The 23,973-nt window shown below is 36.3% G+C and overlaps 4 protein-coding genes across 7 annotated transcripts; 2 read left to right on the top strand and 2 right to left on the bottom strand.

Moving 5' to 3' along the window:
* The first annotated feature begins 1,852 nt into the window (after positions 1-1,852).
* On the top strand, positions 1,853-4,438 carry LOC111015539 (Pathogenesis-related thaumatin superfamily protein). Of its 2 annotated transcripts, XM_022290608.2 has the most exons (4): positions 1,853-2,081; positions 2,168-2,861; positions 3,996-4,099; positions 4,209-4,438. In XM_022290608.2, the coding sequence occupies exons 1-4, from the start codon at positions 1,919-1,921 to the stop codon at positions 4,214-4,216; spliced, it is 969 nt and encodes a 322-aa protein (XP_022146300.1). In that variant the 5' UTR covers positions 1,853-1,918; the 3' UTR covers positions 4,217-4,438. The 2 variants fall into 2 exon arrangements, with proteins under 2 accessions (XP_022146300.1, XP_022146299.1); XM_022290607.2 differs by having other exon boundaries at positions 3,996-4,438.
* An 8,139-nt stretch (positions 4,439-12,577) lies between these two features.
* LOC111015473 (Pathogenesis-related thaumatin superfamily protein) lies at positions 12,578-14,723 on the top strand. Of its 2 annotated transcripts, XR_015789330.1 has the most exons (3): positions 12,578-13,552; positions 13,996-14,368; positions 14,543-14,723. XR_015789330.1 is itself a non-coding variant. In XM_022290505.2 (2 exons), the coding sequence occupies exons 1-2, from the start codon at positions 12,636-12,638 to the stop codon at positions 14,306-14,308; spliced, it is 1,230 nt and encodes a 409-aa protein (XP_022146197.2). In that variant the 5' UTR covers positions 12,580-12,635; the 3' UTR covers positions 14,309-14,457. The 2 variants fall into 2 exon arrangements, 1 of the variants encoding a protein (XP_022146197.2); XM_022290505.2 differs by lacking the exon at positions 14,543-14,723 and having other exon boundaries at positions 12,580-13,552; positions 13,996-14,457.
* A 168-nt stretch (positions 14,724-14,891) lies between these two features.
* On the bottom strand, positions 14,892-17,510 carry LOC111015472 (Glycosyl hydrolase family 10 protein). 2 transcript variants are annotated; one of them, XM_088120860.1, is made up of 8 exons: positions 17,305-17,510; positions 17,156-17,190; positions 16,883-17,039; positions 16,579-16,754; positions 16,380-16,481; positions 16,134-16,280; positions 15,401-16,060; positions 14,892-15,288 (listed from the first exon to the last, which is right to left on the bottom strand). In XM_088120860.1, exons 1-8 carry the CDS (start codon positions 17,384-17,386, stop codon positions 14,953-14,955), a joined length of 1,695 nt encoding a protein of 564 aa, XP_087976986.1. In that variant the 5' UTR covers positions 17,387-17,510; the 3' UTR covers positions 14,892-14,952. The 2 variants fall into 2 exon arrangements, with proteins under 2 accessions (XP_087976986.1, XP_022146196.1); XM_022290504.2 differs by having other exon boundaries at positions 15,401-16,039; positions 17,305-17,506.
* Positions 17,511-20,730: 3,220 nt separating this feature from the next.
* LOC111015490 (protein NUCLEAR FUSION DEFECTIVE 4) lies at positions 20,731-23,290 on the bottom strand. Its single transcript, XM_088121306.1, has 3 exons — positions 22,858-23,290; positions 21,736-22,619; positions 20,731-21,451 (listed from the first exon to the last, which is right to left on the bottom strand). Exons 1-3 carry the CDS (start codon positions 23,185-23,187, stop codon positions 20,977-20,979), a joined length of 1,689 nt encoding a protein of 562 aa, XP_087977432.1. The 5' UTR covers positions 23,188-23,290; the 3' UTR covers positions 20,731-20,976.
* Positions 23,291-23,973: the final 683 nt, after the last annotated feature.

Here is a 23,973-nt window from a genome sequence, read left to right as displayed (position 1 = left end):
TGTAACTTTTACAAAGTAGATTGCAATAGTGTTACTAAGATAAGGTACACCCAACTTTATTTACATATTGTAGACTCTTTAAGTTACTACTTGAATATAATTCTTCTGTAGGTCAATTTATACTATTCAAGTTTATACTATTGACCTTGAATTTTCATAAAATAGATGTACAAATGTACGTAAAAATAGTCAAATTATTTAATTGATAAATGATGAGGTTTAAGTATAAATCCAAGCACTTTCCCAAAACAACTTATTCTAAAATCACTCATTTTTAAATCATTCCTAAATATACCTTTAATCATTCGATTATGCTTTTAATTATGTTAAAATAATTTTTGGAAGTGTCAAACTAAATATTATAATGATTGACAATAATGAAACATATTTTACCAAAGTAATTATAACTAAATCATTTGATCACTAATTTTCTCTCTCTCTAAAATATTTATCACTACCTCTCTAACATTTTTTCTCTCTCTCCCTAGTCTCTATAATATTCTACTATATTTTAACTTTGTTTCTCTCGTTTTGTTTGATAATTTGATGACTCTAAAATTATTTTTTGAAATAAAAATCATTCAAATATACTTTTAATCATAACAAAATTACTTTAAAAATGTGGACGGTTCACACATTAAAATAATTTATTATTAAATATATTTTTATCAAAGTAATTGTAATTAAATTATTTTTCACTAAAAGCATATGTTCTAAAATCAGAGTGAAACATGTTCAAACAATACATCGGTATTATTCATTGCCTAATCATTTTCGTTAAATGTTGGATGAAACCAATGGTTGATTATTTAATGTAATGTCTTTTATTTGAACAGAAAATGGCTAAAAATATGATTGATGAGCGAGTTTTATCGTATATTTATCATAGTTTAATTCCAAATTTGTTATAACTTTACTATTTGATTTTGATGGGTCTGACTTGACTCAAAATAGTTCTTCTTTAGTGGGCTGAGCTTCTGAAGTAGAAACAACCTTGTGGAGGCCCATTATAGAAAGGCCCAATTTTAATGTTTTATTCGATGTAGGAGAGCAAGAAATGAACCTACCTAAAAGTAGAATCAGATGTTTTTTTAGTACAAATAAACGAGGGTACGGAATTTGAATTCATGACCTTTTAGTGCTAATTACCATTGATTGGTGAAGAATTAAATGTTTTTTTTTTTTTGCAAAAGATAACCTCTTGGTAAGAATTAAATGTTATAATTACTAAAAACAACAACTTTAGTTTAATTTGACAAATTCTCACCTTCATATATATTTTTTAGTACAATATGTGAGGTGGGAGATCGAACTCACAACCTCTAATTGGAGATAAATATCAATTATTACTGGGTTATGTTGGCTTTGGTCACCTCCTTATGTTGTTGCATAAAAGAAAATAGATAAAAATAACTACTTTTAAGTTTTTTTATAATCTAGAGCCTAAGTGTTCTTCCCCCTGCCAGGATAGTGATATTCTTTCTTCCGCACCTTTCTAGATGCTTCACTAAAAATTGCAAGGATGTGCTTCCTGTGCTACTGCATATAGTCTTGATTTTCTTTTCTTTTAAAAAATGTTGTATTGTTATACCTTTATTTTTTATGATCTCATGAGTAGTTTCAACGAGCGGAAACAAATTGATTCTTATTTCATTACTTTATTATTGAAACTAATTTTCTTCTTCATCCATAGCTAAAATTAAAAGTTCATTTTTTTTTAAGTAGTAGGGTGGAGATTTCAACCTTCAATCTCATGTAGCTTAACTATGTTTTGATTGGCTAAAATTAAAAGCTTAATCGATAATTAAGTATTGATGGCATATGTAAGAAAACATAAAATCTGCACTGGAGCAATAATTATAATTAATTAAATAACAGCAGGAGAGAGAGAGAGAGAGAGCGAGCAAAAACAGAGCATATGCCTGCGCCTGGATGTTTCTCTCGCACCAAGGAAAGTAAAGTTCCTTGCTCTGTCCTCAAAACAAAACCCAAATCTTCTTCTCATTTCTTCTTCCATCTTTCAAATTCAATGGATCGCCCACTACTTCTCGCCACTCTTTTCACTCTCCTCCTCCTCCCAGGTAAAAATCCCTCCCCCCCTTCGTTTCTTAATCTTCTTCCCCTCACCATTTTTAATCTCTGTGTTCTTCGTTTTCCTTTCCCGTAGATGTTCAATCCACGTCTTTCAAGTTGGTAAACAAGTGCCGGACCACGATTTGGCCGGGTCTCTTGTCCGGCGCCGGCACGGCCCAGCTCCCGACCACCGGCTTCTCTCTGCGCAGCGGCAAATCCAGGATCGTTCCGCTCCCCAAATCTTGGTCGGGTCGGTTATGGGGTCGGACCCTCTGCGGGATGGATTCCGATGGGAAGTTCTCTTGCCTGACCGGCGATTGTGGGTCGGGAAAAGTTGAGTGCGCCGGCGGGGGCGCGAAGCCGCCGGCCACGTTGGCGGAGTTCACGCTGAACGGCGCCGATGGGCTTGATTTCTACGACGTCAGCTTGGTGGACGGCTACAATCTTCCGATGCTGATCGTCGCCAAAGGAGGGACGAGAGGCGGTTGTGCCGCCACCGGGTGCTTGGTGGACTTGAACGGAGCGTGCCCGACGGAGCTCCGGGTAGCGCGTGCTGGTGGGGGAAGGAGTGTGGCGTGTAGAAGCGCGTGTGAGGCATTCAACGCTCCGCAATTTTGTTGCAGCGACGCGTTCTCTACGCCCGACACGTGTCGACCTTCGGTATATTCGGAGTTCTTCAAACATGCGTGCCCACGCGCGTATAGCTACGCGTACGATGACAAAACCAGCACCTTCACCTGCGCCTCCGCCGATTACCTGATTATATTTTGCCCGCTGCCTTACACCAGGTAAAATTACCGTAATAGCCCCTACGAGTGTCACCATAGATTGTCTAACTCCCAATCATGTTTTGCCACGTAGACGCAATCTGTTGCATTAAGCTCTAAATCTGGAAAAAAAAAAATTGATTCAAATTGAGTGTCTTATAACACCATTAGATGCATACTTAAATATCTTATGAAGTTTTGATTCTCTCTTACAATATGTTCATTCATAGGTATTTATGAGTTGGGGAAAATTTAGAGTGATTTAATTGTAACTACTTCTTCCATTCACAATTAGAACATATCATTAAACTTTATGTTATTTTAACTTGGTAGGTATCGTAGAGTAGTGCTAGAATTTTTCTTGATTCTTCCAGTTTTCTTGGAATTGGCTGATTGAACTAATCCTATTTCACAGAGATTGATTAAGAGTTCATTAAGTTATGGAAAGAAACATCCAATCCAACTAGTTCTGTTTTGGATCTTTGTTTCAATTAAGAATTCATTGGGAGTTCTCTGCATCTGGGTGTTCAATTATGCCCATCAGTTGCATCTAGGAGTTCTTTGCATTTTCTTCTTGGTTCTTAGATTCAGAGCTCTTTTTGTCAAGCATTTGGTTGCTGAAAATGCTAGCAGACTCACTGTTTGCTTCTTAAGAACATGATGATCCAACCAAGTGATTGAAGAGGCAAGCTGATGACTCAAAATTCTTGAGGTTATAGATTCAAGTGAGGGTAGACCTTAAAAGAAATTTTCAACGTCAAAATGTGAGTGTCAAGCAGTTTTCTTACAAGATTAAAGTCAGTTGAGCCCCCAAGAGACAGCCCAATTGGTAAAGGTTTTGGGATCTCTCGGTCATACTGGTCTAGAGGCCTCAAGTTCGAACCTAATGAGTTTAATACCAAAAACCCTTGATGTCTCCCAGGTCCAAGCCTTGGGACGGGTACGGGTGCATCTCGGGTATTGGGGGCAGAGATCCGTCTCCCAGTTATTAACAAAAAAGAGAAAAGAAAAAAAAAAAAGATTAAAGTCAGTTAAATGTTTTAGTGTCATTTGCCTTGAGTTTGATTTATCGTCTGCAGAACATAAGATATGACAACACTAGCATTAGCATCTTGTGAAGTCTGACCTTGCCCTTCTGTGGGAATTAAATTGCAGCCAGAAAGTGTTGAGTGCACGGAAAGACGGGGCAGCGTTACCGCTGGTGAACAAGACGATGATGTACCTGAGAAGCCGAAGAGCGAGCGGGGTTCTATCTACAGGTTTAGTGCAATACTAATGCTTATAACCCAACCAAACTCTGCTGCCTCTACTGGCCATCTTTTACAGCCCCCCTCTGTTACTGACGTTGGCCTTCCCTGTAATTTTCAGGCAGATAGTTTCGAAACGAATCATCGACAAAGAGGTAAGTTATGGTCGTCATCTCTTGTCCCTCCGGCGACTTCCTAGATGAGACATTGTGTATCGAATTGAATATAGCGGAGTTAGCAGCCATATATTAGCCACCATACTCAAAATTTCAAAGCTTTTGTGTACATAGTTCAAAACATGTCATTGTTTTGGAAAATTCAGCTGAGTAGCATTCAATTTTTGTTCTGTTTTGTCGAGGATTTTGCAGTGGTCTTGTTTAATTCCCCAAATCTTGTTAGTTAGAGACACAGACAGAATAAAATGTTGAAAACAAAATCTATAATTTTGAGCAGTCAAATGTTTTTACTGCAAGGAGTAAGACTGTAAGAGTTATAACCGACACACAAAATTTATAAACATCAATTCCGAAGTTGCTCAATGCTAACTGTTGGGGCTTCTTCAAAGCTTCACGTGGTTGGATTCTCTCCCCTCCCGTGAAAACAGGAAAAACGACATGTAGTGCAAGCGTGCAGATATAATGGCACTCTGAAAGCAACCACCACATCGATCTGTCGTTTATGAAAGATGACCTCTGAGAAGTACTGCTGGAATATGGATATTTCTAGTAGCATCATGTTAAAAATGATAATGATACTGACAGGGTGAACAATAAATTGAAGTAGTTTCAACACATAGCATTGAATTTTTTAAAATTTTATTTTAAAAGTGATGTAGGTATTCTTCCAATGATATCAAAAAATATATATATTTATGGAAGAAAATTCATAAAATGAACGTCGAGAGGAGGTACTATGGGAGTATTAGAAAAGATGAGTACGATATTGTTGATTGGATCCGGGTAGGACAAGGCAAACCATTTGGAGAAGGATCCGACCCGAGAGGACCACATGGTATGTTGAATTGTCCAAAGCATATGTGACCCCACAAGATTAAAAGAGCAAGGACAATAGGGATGGCAATGGCATGAACCAAATTAACTGTTTTCTTTTTATATTTATATTTTTTGAATGAGAGATGAGAAAAAAGTAAAAAATTTTAATAAAATGTGGGAAAAGGCATTTTAATGAAAAGGGTAAAAGGAGGTTGAATTATTTTTAGGCGCAAAAGAGTAAGGAAAGGAGGATATAAAGTTGAGATTCACAAAGATTACAAGAGTGCAATCCATAAACAAGGATTCAAGTAAAAATTTCTTCACTTTTTAATCATTGTTAAATATATAATAAGAGATTTGATTAGACACCAAAATCACTTGCTTTACTAATTACATGCTCAAAATGAGATTGATTTATGGTTATAGCTCATCTCGTGTCTCTTTAACCACTAAATTCAAAATCTTTTGGCAAACAATGATATTATATATTTACCAAACATGTTATGAATGTACATTGTTCTTTTACCTAGTTATCGCGAATGGAACCAATGGGATTAAATTTCAACATTAATCATGAGAGAACAAAATTATAGGTATATAAGCGAGAGACAACAAACTCTATTGGTATGAGGTTTTTTTCTTTCTTTTTTTTCCTTTTGTTTAATCCTTAAAAAATTTATGTATTTTTTTCATATTTTATTTACTTGGACTTGTTGTTCTTGCTTTTTCAAATTATATGAAGTTTTCACTCTTACAATTTTCGTTTGGAAAATAACTTAGGGAAATGATTGCTTTGAGGATGAGGCATTAGCGTACGGACTCACTTTCTTCCCTTTCACCTTCTTAGTCTAATATCGTCGAATGAAACTTTTTTTTAGGATTGTTACAATACTATAACTTGGATTCAATATAATCAAACAATTCGATAAGATAATAAAACTTTTTTTATTATATGAAAGTTTGAAGTATTAGCTTCTACATTATATGAGCTTAAACTTTGTGTATTAGATTATATTCTTCATTAAAAACAGTACAACACAATTATTTCCTCATACAACGACAACTTTTGAATGAGAATAATACGAGGATAATTAAAAAAAAAATGTCTTTCTCGGCAAATAGAGATTATATTCCTTGATTATGACTATAAAACTTTTTGTTACATATTTTAGTATTTTATATTAAAATTTTTCATCCACATATTAATTACATAATTTAGATACATATATGGTTTTAACGGCGGCTTTTTTTTTTTTTTTGACAATGAAGGCAGTTGTATTAATGAATGGTTAAATAATTTAAAATATAATAAATATGTATTTTTCCAATTTAGTCCTTTTATTTAAAAAATTTCAACTTAGTATTTAATTCTTAAAATTAGTTTATAATGAACTTATTCAACGGTTTTGTAATGTGAAAAATTAGAAAAGGAAAAAGGTCATATAAAAGGGAAAATTATTCCATTCCTCAAAATTCTAGGGAGATATTTCAAAAAAAAATTTCTATCATAGATTATCTTTTTGTCTCTACCAAATTTCTATCAATCTACTAAACATGATGTAATTTTAGTACAACATGTAGGGTGGGGGTTCGAACTCATGACATTTTTTTGTCAAAGATATATGCCTTAACCACTTGAGCTATGTTCGGTTTGGCGGAATACCATCTTTAAAATGGATGATTTGATTTCATGCATCCCACAACTTCTGAACTCACAAAATTCGTATAAACAAACTTATTTCTAGATAATAAAATCAAGGTTAAAAAATATATTTTATTCCTATACTTTTACTAAAGTTTCGATTTAGTCCTGAACCTTAGTTGGTAAGTTTGTAACGATTTAGTTATTGTATTTTTAAATTTGTAACAATTTAGTCTCCAACGTCGAAAATTTTTGTCAAAATTAAGTATCTATTTTTATCTTATAACAATTTAGTCTTTGTAATTTATAAATACATTTGATCATTCATCAATTTATCTATCTAAGTGTATAAGAAATTGAACAAAATTTTCCACGGTAGGGACTAAATCGTTAGAAATTTAAAACTACTAGGACTAAATTGTTACATATTATAGTTTGATGACCAAATTGTTACAAATTCGAAAGTACCTGAGCTAAGTTAAGTGACTAAATTGTTACATCTAACTTAAAATAAAAATATGTATTTCTAGTATTTTAATTTTTTAAATGTGGCCCTAACAAATAACAGTAATTAGTAAAGGAAATATGGTGGTTGTTTTTTTTTTTTTTCTTTTCTTAATTTTAAATAAGCGCACTAATTGAAACATGAAATATATATTAGGGTCAATGCATGAAAAGAAGGGGAAGAAATGCACTTGTAGGAGGAATCCAATGCTTTTGCTCTTAATTACGCTTCACCAACCTCTGGCCCTACGTATTCATGCGGCGCTCATCAACGCTCACCATCCTCCTACGTGTCACTTCTTCCACCCTTGATCGTCCGGCCCCACTTCTCATTTTGTCTCCATCCAGCACCTTCCGCTTTTCGGTGGCTTTGGATGTGACACGTAAAGGGACTTTTGTGGGCCCATCTTTTCCTAAAACTCCATCTCTTTTCCTACTTTACACGTGGCGAGTCGTGATTGAATATTGTTGATGACTTATACGATGCTGCTGTAGGGTTCGCCGTACTGGAACAGACTGTATCAACTCTCCTACACCTCACTCGCACCCGATAACTCCACTTTCCTTTTTTCCATTTTCCAGATAAAAAATTGGCTGCTTTACGCTAATGCACAAATATCAGATTTTGTAGGGGTAGAAGAGAAAATATTGAAATTTAAATCATACAGAATTTACCGTGGTCAACACGTATTTTTAACTCTAAGAAATTTTATTTGTTACGACGAACTTCCTGAGAAAAACGTATGAATGGCTTTCCGAGATTATTTTTTTAATATTATCTGAGATGTTGAAGCAATCATATCACACGAATTTGGATATGAAGACTGCTTTCATGTTTATATCTTTTGATAAGTGAGATCCACTTTGTTTGATAATCTGATGTGAGTTTTGTTCCACGTAATGGAGTGACAGCTGATACAAGTTTACCTCTAGACATCTAACTTGTCATCGACTGTTGCTGAGGTCATGTGACTCGTGTTAAAGTTTGAGGTATTATTTTATTTTTCTGACTACTCAACCAATAGTGTCAAATTTTAGCAAAAACAAATACTTGCTAAACTTATTTAATAATTTTTTTTTGTATAATTATGAGAAAATAACTCATTTGACTCTTTTAGCATTACAATTAAAATATGGATATGAAGATTTAAATTTAAATCTAGGACGGACACGAGCCCATACCTTAATTAATTAAGGTATATTTAAGTTCGTATAAATGTCTCCGATGGTAGATGTTTATGTGGTAAATTATTTGAAATGTATTAAATTATTAAATTAATCTTAGACTAATTGCCCATTTATGAGTAGGAGTATATTATTCAAAAAACTCTTCCTTAAACTTAAATTATATATTGAAGGATTAGAATGATTCGTATCTATATGGAGCTTTTGTTGAATTTGTGGATCTAATCATGTGTAATCTAAAAAGAGAAACTTTAGTTAAGATATAAAAGAATATCATTCAAGAAGAAATTAGTAGAGGGATAGTCCTAATAACTCGTATTTAGGCCCACACTCTTGATAAATGAAACCCAACTTCAAGATTTAACTAATAATTCCATTCCCATTGAGAAAAAAGTATTAAGTTTTTTAATGTGCAACATGTCTCAATTCTTAATAATTTACTTTCTACTTTTTTTTTTATAAATATAAACCTTTTTGTCATGCTCAATTTTTATTTTCAATATTCTATAACAATTAAACTTGTGGTTGTTGAAGATTTTTTGGGAATATGATATTCTTATGGATAATATCGGGGCTTTCTATCTCTTAAGATAAATTTTAGCCAAAATATATTTTGTTTAATATATTTACTTTTGTAAAAAAAATATATATATATATATCATGGAAATATATTGTTTTTAAAAGTCATTTATTATTGTTTTTAAAATTTATTTTCATGACTAAATTATATATTTTTTCCAAACATGTTTAAGCTATTATTTATTTTAAATTTGAACTTCTAAATTATAATATTAAGCGAAAAATAGCTTTCTTTTAAATATAACAGGTGAGGATGGAGATTCAAACTCACGATTATTTGGTTATACACAAGTGGAGCTATGTTCCGATTGACCGTGGAAAATAGCTTTTAGTGCTAGATTAAATTTTTATTAAATACTTTACTAAAAACTTTAGTCAGTACACCCAAATATAATTAATAAAATATTAAGAATGAAAATAAAATATTTAAAAGCATAATAATGACTCAAATAAAATAATTATGAAAATTAAGAAGCCAACATAGAGTATTTTTCAAGACCTCCCAAGAAATAATTTTGGTTATAAACATCGATTTATAGAAAATAAAAATTATTAAAAAAAAACTATCAGTATATTTGACTCACGCTTGAGCTTTCAAGTATAATATCTAAATTTGTCTGTTCCAAAGTATAGGTTTTATTTATTCTCAGGGATTATATAAGTTAAAAAACACTAACTCATCAAATATAATTTTTATTATTATTTTTTTTTAGCATCAGTACCTAATTTTTTTTCGAATCACAAATCTAAATTCGTTGCAATAAAAAGAAATATATAATTCTTTTTTCTTTTTTGGGTAAAAAAATGATTGCGTAATGGCGAGAAGATCCATTATTTTTCAGTGGTCTATTTTCCATTAAACTCTCCAGTTGTGTTATCTCCTTTGAGTATTTATTCAAGAAAATCAACTTTATGTCATAACTTCCCCCGCTCTGCATTTCAACAAATACCATTTTTTCAATAATTATGTCCCAACTTTATCATAAAATATCCAAATAATAATTTAACTTTTCCACTTCTTTATATTAATCTTCAATATGGTCATTGTCCCAACTATTTTCACCATCTGAGTTATTTCTACTTTTTTTTTTCAAGGTGAGATTCCACTTTGCATCATCATCAAGTTGAGGTTGAATTTACATTTTCAATTTTTAATTTTTTAAAAAATATTTATCAATATCGATATTTTATGAATATTTTTATAGAGATTTTCGCATAATTGACGATTCAAGAATTCTTTAAAATCTTTATTTTGGGCTGTTTTTATTTACATAAAATTGTTTGTTAATAATTTATTTATTTTGTTTTACCATGGATAAAGTGCTTTTGAAATATCAAGGAGATCTTAAGTAACAATAATTAAACTTTTGAAAATTACCTTCCTTAATTTTTAAATTTAACTTATAGTTTTATAAAGTAGATTGTAATATAATAAAAACACTGCTAAACCTTTTTAAAAAACCAAATATATATATAATTCAAACATGCCCTATAAAAAAGTGTATCTTAAAATTCTTTAGATTTTTTTTAAATATTTTCAAGACTTAAAAAGATTTTTAAAAATTAGGAAAATAATCAAAATAACTTATTCTTTTTTTTTTCTCTTGAAAATAATGATTTCATTAATTTAGTTTAAGATGACACTTGCGCAACATAAGTGGAAAAGTCCCTCACAATAATAAATAGTATTATCATTTTTCTTAATGTAATTTTGATGTTTAATTGTTGCTATCCATCCTTTTGGGGAAGGTTAAAATAATTCTATGGAAATATATAATATTACGAAAATAAAGACAACTTTTCCCATCATTGGAAGAAGGGAAATTTTCGAATACTACAACTTTAAAAAATTCCACACACTCATCAATATTATATTTTATTATAAAATATTATTTTAAGCGGATTATAATTAATGAAAGCCATGCTGGGTAACTATTTCTGTTTGATCAAGGATCGTGAAGTTCAGATTGAGACGACCGACAAATGAAGAGACTTGTAGAAGAGAATGAGAACTCTGACACCCAAGTCCATACTTATCTAATCTATTGCTCGAGAGGTAGTTATTTAACGTATCTGAGAAGTGGAGAAGAGTCATTTATTTATAGAGGTGAACTTCTTATAAGGCATCTGACACTGTAACAACAGTTCTTTGACAGCATCAGGAATCCTAGTGTGTTGTCTGAAATTCAAATGTAGGTAAGTGCCTGTTTGTGCTTTAAGAATGTCGGCCAAGATAGAAAATATAGGTCGGCCCGATATTGCTTGCTTAGCTATGAGTAATCTTCATTCGGATTTTCGCGTAATTATGATGGATGATTGAAAACTTTTGGATGCATATTTGGTCGACACATAGCAGTTGATAATTGGGCTCCAACCATTTTGTTTTTGATTTTCTATTTTTAAAAATTAAATGCAGAAACATAACTTTTGTTCCTTTATTTTGTTATATAGTTTTAATAATAGCATTTTCAAAATCTAAGTTAACTTTTTTTAAGTTTTCATAAACTTGTTATTGTTGTGTTTTTTTTAAATGATTTGACTAAAAATTCAAACATGTTTTCAAGAGAGGTGAAAACGTGCCTAATGAAATTGTACAAGAACATATGTATAATTTTTTAGATAGAAAACTAAAAATTAAAAACAAAATAGTTATCGAACAACATTTAGATAATTAAACTGTTTCCAATGTAGAAGGTTCGTGTGTTTCATTCATCTGCATATTTTTTACTCGATCAAAATTTTAATAAAGTTTATTTTATCATAAAATCCTAATTGTAGAACACTGTCAATCTAAGCATAAATGAGATGTGTTTCTACCGAATTTTGATGACTCATGAGCTTGGAAAAAACAGGGTAATTGCTAGGAGGAAGGGCAAAAAATAACAAATACTCCGATGTCAAGTTAGGTTCAATCCGATCTATTTGATTGAAGATGATCAATCAAATTTATATACCTACATGTGAAGTCGACTTTGATATTTATAGGCATTGGAGAGCGTACACCGTTCACTTACCATTTAGCACGTCACATGTTTTCCGACATGAATTTAGAGATAGTGATGAGTGGCGAGTTACGGAGCAGTTGGAGTTCAGTTTATTGTTTCAGTGTTCCATCTTCTCTTAGATTGGACATTGATGAGATACTTTAGATCGGACTCGTCTTGTAGAGGTAATGGTACCTCAACTATTAATAACTCCATCTCTTTCCTTATCACGTGACAAATATTTTCACTCTGCACAACAAAATGGATAATACATCTATTATCATCTAAATGGTCGATAATCCCTCATCCACCTTGCAATTGTTGAACTCATAGACTTTAAAGTTTATAACACAGTCTTCTTTATGAGTTAAATTATAAAATTAGTAGGCCTTCCTTTTTTCCTTCTAGAAAATTCAAACTTAACTAATTTTTGGTCTAAGATAGATGCTGTAACCAGTTGAACTATAATGACATGTCTAATAGACGTTTAAATTTTGCATCTAATGAATATCTAACCTAACAGCGATAACCTTATAATTTAATCTATAACCCACAATGCAAACACGACATCGGAGGTTCAAACCTCCGTATCCAAATTTCTTACCATGTGTCTAAAATGGGGGGAAATAGAGGTAGAAGAAGAAGTGTGTGAAAAAAAAGAAATGGGAAACATCAATAATGGAAAGAAGAGAGAAAATAGAGACGAAATCCCCAAATATTATTATTTTTCCTGCTCCTGCTCACATTCACATGCCTTCTCCTTCTTCTTTTTCATTCTGTCTCTCTCTTCTACTGAACTGAATCTCCAACCAACGCCTCCTTCTTCATTCTCTGCTCTGTTTCTCAAATCCCTTTCCATGGCTTCCTCCTATTCCGCTCTCATTATAGCTTTTCTTCATCTACTCGCCACTTCCATGGCTGCAACCTTCACCTTCGTCAACAGGTGCGATTTCACCGTCTGGCCCGGCATTCTCGCCAATGCCGGCAGCCCCACTCTCCAGACCACCGGATTCGAGCTCCCCACAGACTCTTCCCGCTCTTTTCTAGCTCCCACCGGCTGGTCCGGCCGATTCTGGGGCCGGACTTCCTGTTCCTTCGACGCGTCCGGTTCCGGATCCTGCATCACCGGCGACTGCGGCTCCGGCCACGTTGAGTGCAACGGCGCCGGAGCCACCCCGCCCGCCACTCTCGCCGAGTTCACTCTCGGTACCGGCGGCCAGGACTTCTACGACGTCAGCCTCGTCGACGGCTACAATCTACCCATGATAGTCGAGGGAACCGGCGGGTCGGGTCAGTGCGCGTCCACGGGTTGCTCCACGGATCTGAACCGGCAGTGTCCGGCGGAGCTGAGGGTCGGCGAAGGGGACGCGTGTAAGAGCGCGTGCGAGGCGTTTGAGACGGAAGAGTACTGTTGCAGCGGCGCGTACGGTTCACCCGCCACCTGCAAACCCTCAATCTACTCGGAAATGTTCAAATCGGCTTGCCCTAGATCCTACAGCTACGCCTACGACGACGCCACCAGCACCTTCACCTGCTCCGGCGCCGACTACACCATTACATTCTGCCCCTCATCTCCAAGGTAATCTAATCAACCTTCTCTTGAAACTAAGCACATATCTTCGGTTCATAGTTTCAGCACAAAATCTTTTGGCCCAGAAAAATATTAATCAGAATGATGATTCGAGTAAAGAAGATGGGTGGAATGGAATTCCCTTTTTGGCATCTGGGTTTCTGACGATCTGTTAAAGTATGATTTTAATCTGTTATTTTAACTGATAATGGGATTATATATTAATGCCAGTGCCATACTGCCAAATATTCTCTTTTAGTAGAATACTTTGTCCATTAGTTGTGGAGCATTTGGGGTTTATTGTGGTTGGAAATTGGTATGTATGCTGCTTTTAACATTGAATTGACTGTATTAACTTTTTTTTAGTGTTTATGCTTTCAACAAAGAATATGACACTAAATTTACATTTTCCTTAGAGATTAACTTCTTGTGGCTCATTCTAACTTGTGCAGCCAAAAATCATCAAGCTTTCCTACCCCAACAACAGCAGAAACATCTCAAGGGTTCGGATCTGAGACTGGGTCTGGGTCGGGGTCGGGGTCGGAATATGGGATGGGGTATTCAGGAGCATCTGGAACTGATATGTTAGGGGCAGGTGCCAGTTCAGGTTCAGGATCGGGGTCGGGAACTGGGGAAACTATGCTAGCAGATGGTTCATGGTTGGCTGGTTTGGCCATGGGAAACTCAGCAAAAACAGTATCGTCTACATCCACTCCACTGTGGATGGCATCATTTATAGCCATTCTATCTTCTCTCTTCTTGTAGCCCTCTCCAATTTCCCCCAACTTATGGCTTCAGCGTCAGGATTTGCAGTTGGTAGGAACGGTAAGGATCTTCCCCAGATTGTAAAATGCCATCTTCTTGAATGATTCATTTTCTTTTTAGTTTGAGAATGTTTTGGTGCTCTTTTTTCATTTGGGTTTTGTTGTTCCCTTCCAAAGCTGTCATTGGGTTTCTGATTTAGATTGGAAGTTTGTTCCTTTTGATTACTTGAATCAGGAAGGAAAGAAATGTTTCTGAATCAGAACATTGTTTGTGGTGTGAACAAGATGACAAGCATGGCCGGTTTTGTAACAGAGAAGGATCGCTTGGCCTGTAATGCAAGTCACAGGTCACAGCTTTGGCTTTTTGTATGTCAGCTGAGGGAAAAAAAATGAAAAAGATGCAACTTTTCAAAGTCCCTTTAAGTGTACTATTATTTTGGTTTAGTGGAATGTGAAATTTTGTCAAGCAGTGGAGAAAGACAGATCATTTAAGTTGGGGATCGAATCTCTAATGTGAAAGTATGATAAGGGAATGAAATCAATTTGATTAGCTCTATTTAACGAGAGAGAGAGAGAGAAACAACTTCGAAAAAATAGTAATCCAGATTTATATTTCACTTTTAACTTCCAATTGCAACATTTCTTCTACAACTGAATGCTGAAGTGTTTAGTTTCATCTCCAACTGAGACAGGGAAAGTTGAAGTAGCAGTTCTGTTTTCATACTTAACACTCACTTCGTATTCACCCAAAAATCCATAAAAACTGAATGAACCATGGTCATCTGTCCGAGCTTCAATCTCCCCAGTTTGCCATTCTTTCAGGAGCTTGTCAACCACGTCGCCCGCCGGAAGGTTTCGAAAGTCGCTGTCTGTTAAGCACATCTGGTAGCACCCTTTCGGATGCAGCGCCGCCCACAGCACAATCCCGCCCACGGCGGGGTGCGAGAATCCTTCACTCAGCACAGCCTCCAAATAAGCAGCCTAAAAATGAACGATTAAATGGTTAAATATACTGTAACCTCTTCGTTCAAACAAAATGAAGTTCTCAGGCTTCAGCAAATAGATTCTGATGCAATTAAACGGCTAGTTTTACCTGTGTTTCTTGGTCCAGAGTTTTGCTGATATCAACCTCTGTGAGCCAAACTGGAAGCTTAAGAGTGGCCAATTTGTCCAAAATGGCTCTCATTAAAGGTGGGTTGGGGATGGTGAAGTGACCCTCCAATCCAATCCCATCCATTGAAACCCCATTTCTTTTGAGATATTTAAGCCTGTCAATGTAATTGTCAACAGTGGAATTCACATCACCACAAGTCTCCACCACATTGAACTCATTCATAAACAAAGTAGCCAATGGGTCAATCTCATGTGCTGTCTTGTAGAAATGCAAGGTTGCATTGGGGCCAAGGCTCTTCTCATAGAAATCAAAATGCAGCATCTCATTGCTCACATCCCAGTGTATGAACTCATCTCTGTACCTCCCCAAAAGCCCCTTTATCCGCGAATCAACAGCCGACTGCAGCCCCGCTGCGGTGAGGTTCCGAACCCACTGCGGCGTGTACTTGGGGTCCTCCCAGAAGATGTTGTGGCCTCTGGCAGTTATCTGGTTGGCACGGACAAACTCCAACATCTTATCAGCTGTGGTGTAGTTGAAAGCCCCTGGTTCAGGCTCTGTGGCATACCACTTCAGTTCATTTTCAAAAACTGCTGCATTGAATCGCTTCACAAACCAATTCTGGAAAGTGGAGTTTTGAAGCTAATGAGAGATTGGATTGAGAAATGGATCAAGAACACAAAAGTGACTGATTTTTTTTTTTTAGCTAAATTACCTGATAAGGTAAGTTTCCTATGATGGTTTTTGCAATTGCAGATCCAAATGGGAAGTCTTTAGAGATTTGCTTTACATTAATTACTGCCCCTTCCAACCTCCCCCCTTGTTTATCTGAAACGTGAATTGTCACTGCTCGTTTCCTCACCTGAACAACATTATACAATTGCATTTCTATCAGTCCAATGATTCATTCAAGGCCATTTTCTTAGAGGATAAAGTGAAGAAACCCAGTTTTTGTTCTTACAGTATTGACCATGTATTGCTGATTTCCCCTCCACCCTTCTTCTGTAAACGGCTGTAAAGAAGCATTTTCTATCGCTATATTGTCATCTCCATCATCAAAAATCTGTCAAAAAAAAATAGGTAAATTCAATGAAGACCCATTAAAGTAAATTGAAGGCCTTTTGTTCTGAATCTATTTCTCATTTCATATGATTAAATACCTGAAAGAATAGAATAGAGAAATTGGAAGGCGAATTTAGAAGGAACCCTCCTTTGAGAAAAGACCAACAGCCACGCCTGGCCAAAACAGTGCCTATGCAGTTGTAGGTTTCATTCTCAATCCTAAGGCTTGCTCTTACAACAGTTGAAGAAACTGCTCCACCTAGCTTCACCCAACCTAAACAAAACCCCAAATTAGCCACAAAATTTTAATGGGCCAAACAGCATTGGGCTCAGTGTTTGCTAGATTCTGATTTCAAGGCCCAATAGTTACTTTGAAGAAGAAGGAGAAGGAGGTTACTTTACTTGAAAAGGAATAATAAGTGTTGTCAGTGAGATTGCTCAGGAGAAATGCTGGTGAATAAACAGCACTGGAAGAGGAGCCGCCAATGGTTTGAACACTGGCGGGCTGATTTCTGAGGATTCCTCCATTGTAGAGTGGTCTCTCTGGACGTAATTGACACTGTAAAAAACAAAACCCATTTGGAAAAAGAGCTCCTTTTCACCTTCCCTCATATTAACAGAACAAAGTTTCAAACTTTAGGCACAAGGCATCAGATTTCTGTGCTGAAATATTACCTCAGTGTGAGCGGTGTAATCGTACAAAGGCCCATCTGCAACAAACCAAACAAACCACAAAAAGATAAGAAACCATCAGCACAACACAAGACTTTTCCCAAGAAAATGACAGAGAAAACAGAGAAAACAGAGAGAGAGAGAGAGGAAACCGTATGAAGCAGCAAGAAGAAGAGGGTGAAAGAGGAAGACGAAAAGCAGAAGAGGAAAGAAGAAGGGAAGAAATTTTGTCATGGTGCATAGAAAAGAGGGAAATTTTGAGGGTTTTAAAGGGGAAGAAGAGAAGAAAATCACAAGGGAAACAGTGAGAATCTTCTGTCTGTGAGACTTCGAGAGAGGGCAATGAGCAATGAGAAACCTCTCTCCCGTGGGTTCTGTTCAGAAGCTCTTCTTACTTACGCCATTTTCATGTGACCCGTGCCATAAAAAGACAGATCTTTGCCTTGTTATTTTGTCACTAAATCATCTAAAATGCTGGTCATGGTCGCATGGACTTGTTTCTTTTTGACAAATTGTATAAAATATTGTCTCCATTCTTCAACTTTCAAATGATTTAATCAGCTTTGTTACAATGTTTTGAGTCAAATTCCATGATCCTCAGAGTGATGGGAGTCTAATCTTGTTGATTTCCTATTTGATTGAGTAATTATGTACTTTTAACTAATTACTTTTTGGGGATCTCTAAGACTTACTTCAATGACTGTTTCATTCAAAAAGACATCAATTCTTTTAACAGAAAAAAAAATAATAAAATTTTGGGGACTTGCTTGTAACCATTGGAATAATTCAAGATGTATTTTATAATTTTTTTAACATGCAGAAAAGTTATTTAATTACTCCAAGCTTGTATTATTATAGATTTAGAAGGTATAGTTCATCAAACTAGCAAAAATTCAAGTGATTACTTTTGATTGACAACTTCGAGTGGAGATATGTCCGCCAACTTGAACATACGTTAACTAGTGAAAGCATATTATTATTGACCAAAAGATTAGAATTCCCAATCTAAATTTGGAGATGTCATATTTCTACTAATTATCAATAATTATAGATCTTTTTTTTATTAATTTCTCAAAATTAATAACGTGTGGCTTGTGTTGAGTGGATCCCTATAACGAGGGATCATTACGGTACCTGAGTTGAGCAATACAATGACCAATATGTAGTTCGAAATTGGTACCTAAAAAATCACCAGCCAAGAAACTAATGACTATGTAGGAGTTCCTATAAAAGGAAAGTTATTTAGGACACGACCACTCTCATATTAGAAGAAGATTGTTTAGGACAGGAGCACCCTCAAAACTGAGAAGGGTTGCTTTTTAAACACAAAAATTAAATAAAACCATATGAGTTGACTAAGTGTGTTTTATTTTTGTTCAAATAGAGAAAAATAAGGACAAATCATGAAAGTATATTGCCCGCCCAAGTTAGGGAATTTAGGGATGTTGGGCAGTTGGTTTTGGTTTGACTTTGTATGAATTTCTCAAAACTGAACAGTTTCAATTTTTGACCAATAAAAACCAAACCAATCCGTTTTAACAATTTAAAGAAAGGAAAAACTAAGACTAACAAACCAAACAAAATTTGGCTTCATTTGATTCTTTACATCATTTAGAACAATTTTATATTCGCTGTTCAAAATGAATTTAACATATAAAAAGGTAAATTGATACCTCACAAAGTAACGTGGAAAATAGATAGGGATGACAAAAATACTCGCGGGACCCGATCCCTCGGGTACCGGACTCGATCTGGTCAGAGATTCTCTAATTTGATCGGAGACGGGGACAAATCAGGGATCCCAATCGGGTTCCCGGTGAGGACGGGCCGGGGACAGGGATTGGTCCCCCGCTCCTGTCCCGTTTAAAATTTTACTACTTTTTCTAGTTTTTTTATATAATAATATTAATATATATTAATTTTATAAATACTTTTTAATTGTTTAAAAAAAACTCAAGCTAACAGAGTAACTTTTTGTTAACTTTTTATACTAATAATAACAAAAATTAATTAAAAAAAATTTAAATTCAAATTTAAAAATTAAAAAAATATATTTATAACGGGGATGGGTTCCCCAGGAAACCGTCCCCGATCGGGGAATCCCGCCCCCAAAATTTCGGGGACGGGGGCGAGGATGGGGATGGCCCCCCGGCTCCGCTTCACCCAGTTACTACCATCCCTAAAAACAGAAGTAGTTAATTTACAAGTAAGTGTGCAAACACAAGAATGTTTATGAAAAACTTCCAATCGGAGAAAAACCACAGCCAAGAAGAAATCCATAAAAAAAAAAGGAAAAAAAACTTCTCTCAAAATTTGATGTCACTTACACGACTAGATTTAGGGCGTATTTGAGAGTGATGGTAAGATAAATGATCAATTTGTATTAATGATTAATGAAGTGGGGAATGATTTTGCCAATGACAAAGATTAATTTTGACTATTCAAACCTGGATCCCTATAGTTTGTATCTTTGGAAGGTGGGATTAGAAATCGTAGAAAAGAAACACTGCAAAATTAAATGTGCAAACTTTGAGTGGGTTGATATTGGAAAAGAGAGAGACAGAAAATGGAGTATGGTCCCAAAGTTGAGGCCATCCCTTTTGATGGGCTGGAAGTACGTGGAAAATGAAGAGAGGTTTCCAAGTTCCAAAGTACATTCATTGCATTATTTTGAGTGTTTTGTGTTGGAGAAGCAAAGTGGGAGGCTTCACTACTCGTCTATGCCCATGGCGTGCGCAGCTTATGCTTCCAATGCAATCCCTCATTATTCACATTCCTATTTGGAACCAAACCTTTTTTCTAAATCTACAACGACACCTATCTCGCCAAGTAGCAACACACGAGCATACACATCATTTTGAACTAGATGTAAAATAACGACACGAGATCAAACACCTTCATAAATTGAAGGAGAAGGACACCAATAACATATATGATCTCAAGTTGATAGACATTCACATATAGCGTTAACTAACTTAGAAAAGACTGTTTAAGGATATAACCATCAAATTGAATCACATGTGCCAAGGTATCCAAGAGCCCTTAGGACAAAGGGCAACCCAAGCACTCTAGATAGAAAATATTCTCGGGGTTGCAAGATTCCATATAGTAGTATATCATCTATCCCCAAATTGGGAGTTACAACTACCACAAAAGCTTACACCTCCGAAAGATCAATAGAGATGCATAATCACTATCACGTACGATGCACCATCTAGACCTAGAAATCAAAGACTTCCATGAGGGACTTTAATACGAATCTAATTGGCGATCAATTACATGTTGCTAATTCACAAGAAGAGACAGAAGATTATTGAGCTAAACTTCCTTTACAATGTTAGTAGAATACAAATTTATATTCCCATTTCCCTGTGGACCTCAACCCAAACTCAGGAAACCCCCAATTTAATATTTTCCTTTAAAAACCAACTTTATATTTCAATACAAATTTACATGCTCCTTTTTTTTTTTTTTTAATTATTTACAGCAAAGAAAACACACTCAGTTATGGTGGGTTCTTTCTTCTTTGGGCCTCTATTCTTCAAATATAATAACTCCCAATTTGTATACTCTATGTCTAACCAGAAACTACCATATACCAATTTTATTTATTTCAGAAACTTCATGATTCAAATGCAATCTAATTACTCATTCAAACAAACAAAAAAAAAAACAAGCTTAATTACAATAACTACATCCCAAAACTTGCTTACAGGATCTAATGACAAAGATAAGTAACAAAATCAATAACAATAGAATAGAATCGGGATATCATTGGGTAAAAAATGCCCATCCATCCTCCAATTCTGAATTTCCCACTCAGTCTAGGAGGAGCTGCTGCCGCTTCCCTTCTTGGATTTCTTGCTGATTTTAAGCTTCGCATAAAGTGGCCTCGTTCTGAACGCCAGCCAAATATCCAAGACGAATCCGATGGCGCAAGCAGAGGCCATCACCAGGAACACGATTCTGTAGCAGTGGCCGCCGATGCACGTGTTGCCGCCGCCTTCGGTGGGCGTCGCCTCCATGTCGTACAGGATTCCGGCGAGGAGCCCGGAGAAGAGGAAGGAGCCGATGGGGAGGTTCAGAATCAGGATGTTGTAGATCAGGCCGTAGTATTTGAGCCCGAACAGCTCCGACGCGGTGGGGACGGTGACCGACAGCCGCACGCCGTAGCAGATTCCGACCACCACCGATCCGATGTACAGCGACCCCGGCATCGCCGTCGCCATCAGGATGTAGCCGACGGCCATTACGATTTGCGACGCCGCGTTCCATATAGGCCTTGGGGTCCCCGCTTTTCTGCAAAGTGCAAACAAATAATAATCATAATTCCCCAATTTTCTTGTCTTTCATTTCACACTTCTTTTTTAATGTAATAACTGACATATTTTAATAACAAAAAATAATATTTTAAAAACTTTTTTCAAACTTTTCGCGTAGATTTTAAAATAAAACCTATAGAGCAAAATAAACGAGAAAAAGTAAAGTTTTTAAATTTAATTTTGAAAAATATAAAACTAAAAACTGAGGGATTACGAAAGGGACATAAATAATGATGAAAAGGACCAAGTTTTGAGACTTACTTGAGAAAATGCTCGGAAATTGTACCGGAGAGAAGGCGACCAAAAAAGCCCCAAATACTCGTCAGCGACACGAACATGGATACATCCGCGAACCCGAGAGCCAACCCGATTTGACCCATATTGTTCATCACCGCCAACCCGGTTCCCACCCCACACAAGAACGACACAAACAACACCCAGAAATCAACCGTCCTCAGCACCTCAAAAATCGTGTGTTCTTCTCCGATCGCCGGCCGTTTCTTTTCCGATACCACTCTTATTTCCTCCTCCTTCACCACCGCCGCCGTCCCATCCCCGTCCCCTGTTTCGGAACTCTCTGGCTCTGCTTCTTCCTTGAGCAGCAGCGCTTCGTTAACTCTGCCTTCCACATCCGAATTTTGGGCTAATCGGACCCGATTCGCGCTCCAGCTCTTGTAAAACGAGTAAATCGGAATCGCCAGCGGGGAGCCAAGGAGAATTAGCAACCCCACGGAGAAAATCTGGGAGAGAATTTTGTTGGAGTTCTTGATCAAATCGAAGCCGAGTAGATAGAGAGCGACGACGACGGCGAGGGCGTTGAATACGGCGAAGTAGTTGGACTCCTCCTCTTGGGCTTGGGCTGCGGCGGCGGCGGCGGTGGGGGGTGGGATCTCGCGGAGGAAGAACATGGCGAAGAGGCAGACGGCGAAGGGGACGAGGGCGAGCATTAGGAGGAAGGAGGAGGGGTCGTCAGAGAAGAGGGCGGTGCAGAGATCGGTGAAGATAGCGGTGCTGAGGCCGACGTAGCCCTTCAGGATGCCGGAAACAGGGCCGCGATTCCGCCGGAAGTTTCTGATGCAGGTCACCAGCACCGCCGTGTTCATCCAGGTGGTGCTGTTTCCGCCCATACACAGAAAGATGCACATCTGCGTCCACCATTTTTTCTCACTAAATTAAATTAACCAAAAACAAAATCACACATTCGCAAAACAGAGCTGCAGAGAACAGTTCTCAAACAGCGAAAAAAGAGAAAGACTACTTTATTTTTTTCAAAAAAAAACTATAATATATTCTTGATGGTAGTTTTACATTTACGCCACCAAATGGCCAAACTGGGTTAAAGAAAGTCGAGGGCGAAATATGTAATTTAAGTTTGGTGTTTACCTGCCAATAAGGGAGTGGGCTAATTCTCTGGCTGACGACGAGCCACTGAGCGCCGTAGCCGAGGAGGCCTTCGAGGGATCCGATGAGCAAGATGAGCCACGTGGGGAACCGGTCGGAGGCAAGTCCGGCGAGAATTCCGAAGGCCTTGCCGACGTCTTTGGCGACGGAGAGATTGTTGAGCTGGAGCTGGGTTAGGTTCATGAGAGTCTTGACGGCGTCGGAGTAGTTGGAGAAGGTGTAGTTGTTGCCGGAAATGGCCTGAACCCAGACGGCGGAGACGAACCCCACCCATTTCAGCGCCGTCGACGGAGGGAGCTTCACAGATCCCATTAAAAATGCACACAGAGAAATTAAGTTTAAGTTTGGAATTTGGATGGTTGAGCGAAAGGGTGCTATCGAGTCTTTTAAACACGGAAGAGTTGCCACTTTGAAAACGTCGCAATTCACGCTAATAATGCCTTTTTGTCGCTGTGAAAGTTAAAAAATTATGAATTTGAATCAATCTGATGTTTTATTACAATAATATAAATTATTAAATTGAAATTTCAATTGCTGCTTGTCCTTTTTGCTTTTTGCTTTTTGCTTTTTTTTTTTGTGCTATCTTTCTCAAAGACCGCATACATCATACAGGGTTCACCTTAAGTATGACATCTCGGATCCAACCCAGATGGTCCCCTCCCATTTCAATTAATAATCCCAATTACATGTTTTTGCCTTGAGTAAATATTGTTTTTATTGACTTTTCATTTTCATCACTATACTTTTAAAATTTGTAAATAGGTATTACTTGATCGCTTTTTAAACTTAAAATAACTAAAAACTTGCATTTTAAAAGTACGGATAGTAAAAGGAACAAAATTTGGAAATATTAAGACCAAAATGAACCAAAACCGAAATTACATGGAACGAAATAGTGTTTAAATTTAAATTAAATGACAAGTTTAATCTATTAATTTTTCAGTCGTCTATTTAGTCTTTATAGTCTAAAATATTTTTAATAGGTCTCCACGTTAATTGTATTATTCTATAATTACGTGGCATACTAGTTTCAAATATGTTTGTGGGTTTAGAGGTTGTTGGGGTTGAATCATCAAATGCCACCTATTGACATTAGAA

This window comes from Momordica charantia (genome assembly GCF_013281855.1).
Source record: "Momordica charantia cultivar OHB3-1 chromosome 2 unlocalized genomic scaffold, Mcharantia_2.0 BLBB01000002.1, whole genome shotgun sequence".
NCBI classification, from domain to species: Eukaryota; Viridiplantae; Streptophyta; class Magnoliopsida; order Cucurbitales; family Cucurbitaceae; genus Momordica; species Momordica charantia.
This window is presented reverse-complemented; position numbering and strand designations above follow the sequence as displayed.

What these genes read in the sequence shown, in the direction of transcription:
- LOC111015539 (XM_022290607.2), top strand. Translation starts at nt 1,919, where the DNA reads ATGCCTGCGCCTGGATGTTTCTCTCGCACCAAGGAAAGTAAAGTTCCT. An exon ending in CACTCTCCTCCTCCTCCCAG is followed by an intron (nt 2,082 to 2,167) that starts GTAAAAATCCCT and finishes CCTTTCCCGTAG; the next exon opens with ATGTTCAATCCACGTCTTTC. An exon ending in TGCCCGCTGCCTTACACCAG is followed by an intron (nt 2,862 to 3,995) that starts GTAAAATTACCG and finishes ATTAAATTGCAG; the next exon opens with CCAGAAAGTGTTGAGTGCAC.
- LOC111015473 (XM_022290505.2), top strand. Translation starts at nt 12,636, where the DNA reads ATGGGAAACATCAATAATGGAAAGAAGAGAGAAAATAGAGACGAAATC. An exon ending in TTCTGCCCCTCATCTCCAAG is followed by an intron (nt 13,553 to 13,995) that starts GTAATCTAATCA and finishes TAACTTGTGCAG; the next exon opens with CCAAAAATCATCAAGCTTTC.
- LOC111015472 (XM_088120860.1), bottom strand. Translation starts at nt 17,386, where the DNA reads ATGACAAAATTTCTTCCCTTCTTCTTTCCTCTTCTGCTTTTCGTCTTC. An exon ending in TAGGAAACTTACCTTATCAG is followed by an intron (nt 16,061 to 16,133) that starts GTAATTTAGCTA and finishes ATCTCTCATTAG; the next exon opens with CTTCAAAACTCCACTTTCCA. An exon ending in CTCTGGACCAAGAAACACAG is followed by an intron (nt 15,289 to 15,400) that starts GTAAAACTAGCC and finishes GTTCATTTTTAG; the next exon opens with GCTGCTTATTTGGAGGCTGT.
- LOC111015490 (XM_088121306.1), bottom strand. Translation starts at nt 23,187, where the DNA reads ATGGGATCTGTGAAGCTCCCTCCGTCGACGGCGCTGAAATGGGTGGGG. An exon ending in GCCCACTCCCTTATTGGCAG is followed by an intron (nt 22,620 to 22,857) that starts GTAAACACCAAA and finishes TGGTGGACGCAG; the next exon opens with ATGTGCATCTTTCTGTGTAT. An exon ending in ATTTCCGAGCATTTTCTCAA is followed by an intron (nt 21,452 to 21,735) that starts GTAAGTCTCAAA and finishes TGCACTTTGCAG; the next exon opens with AAAAGCGGGGACCCCAAGGC.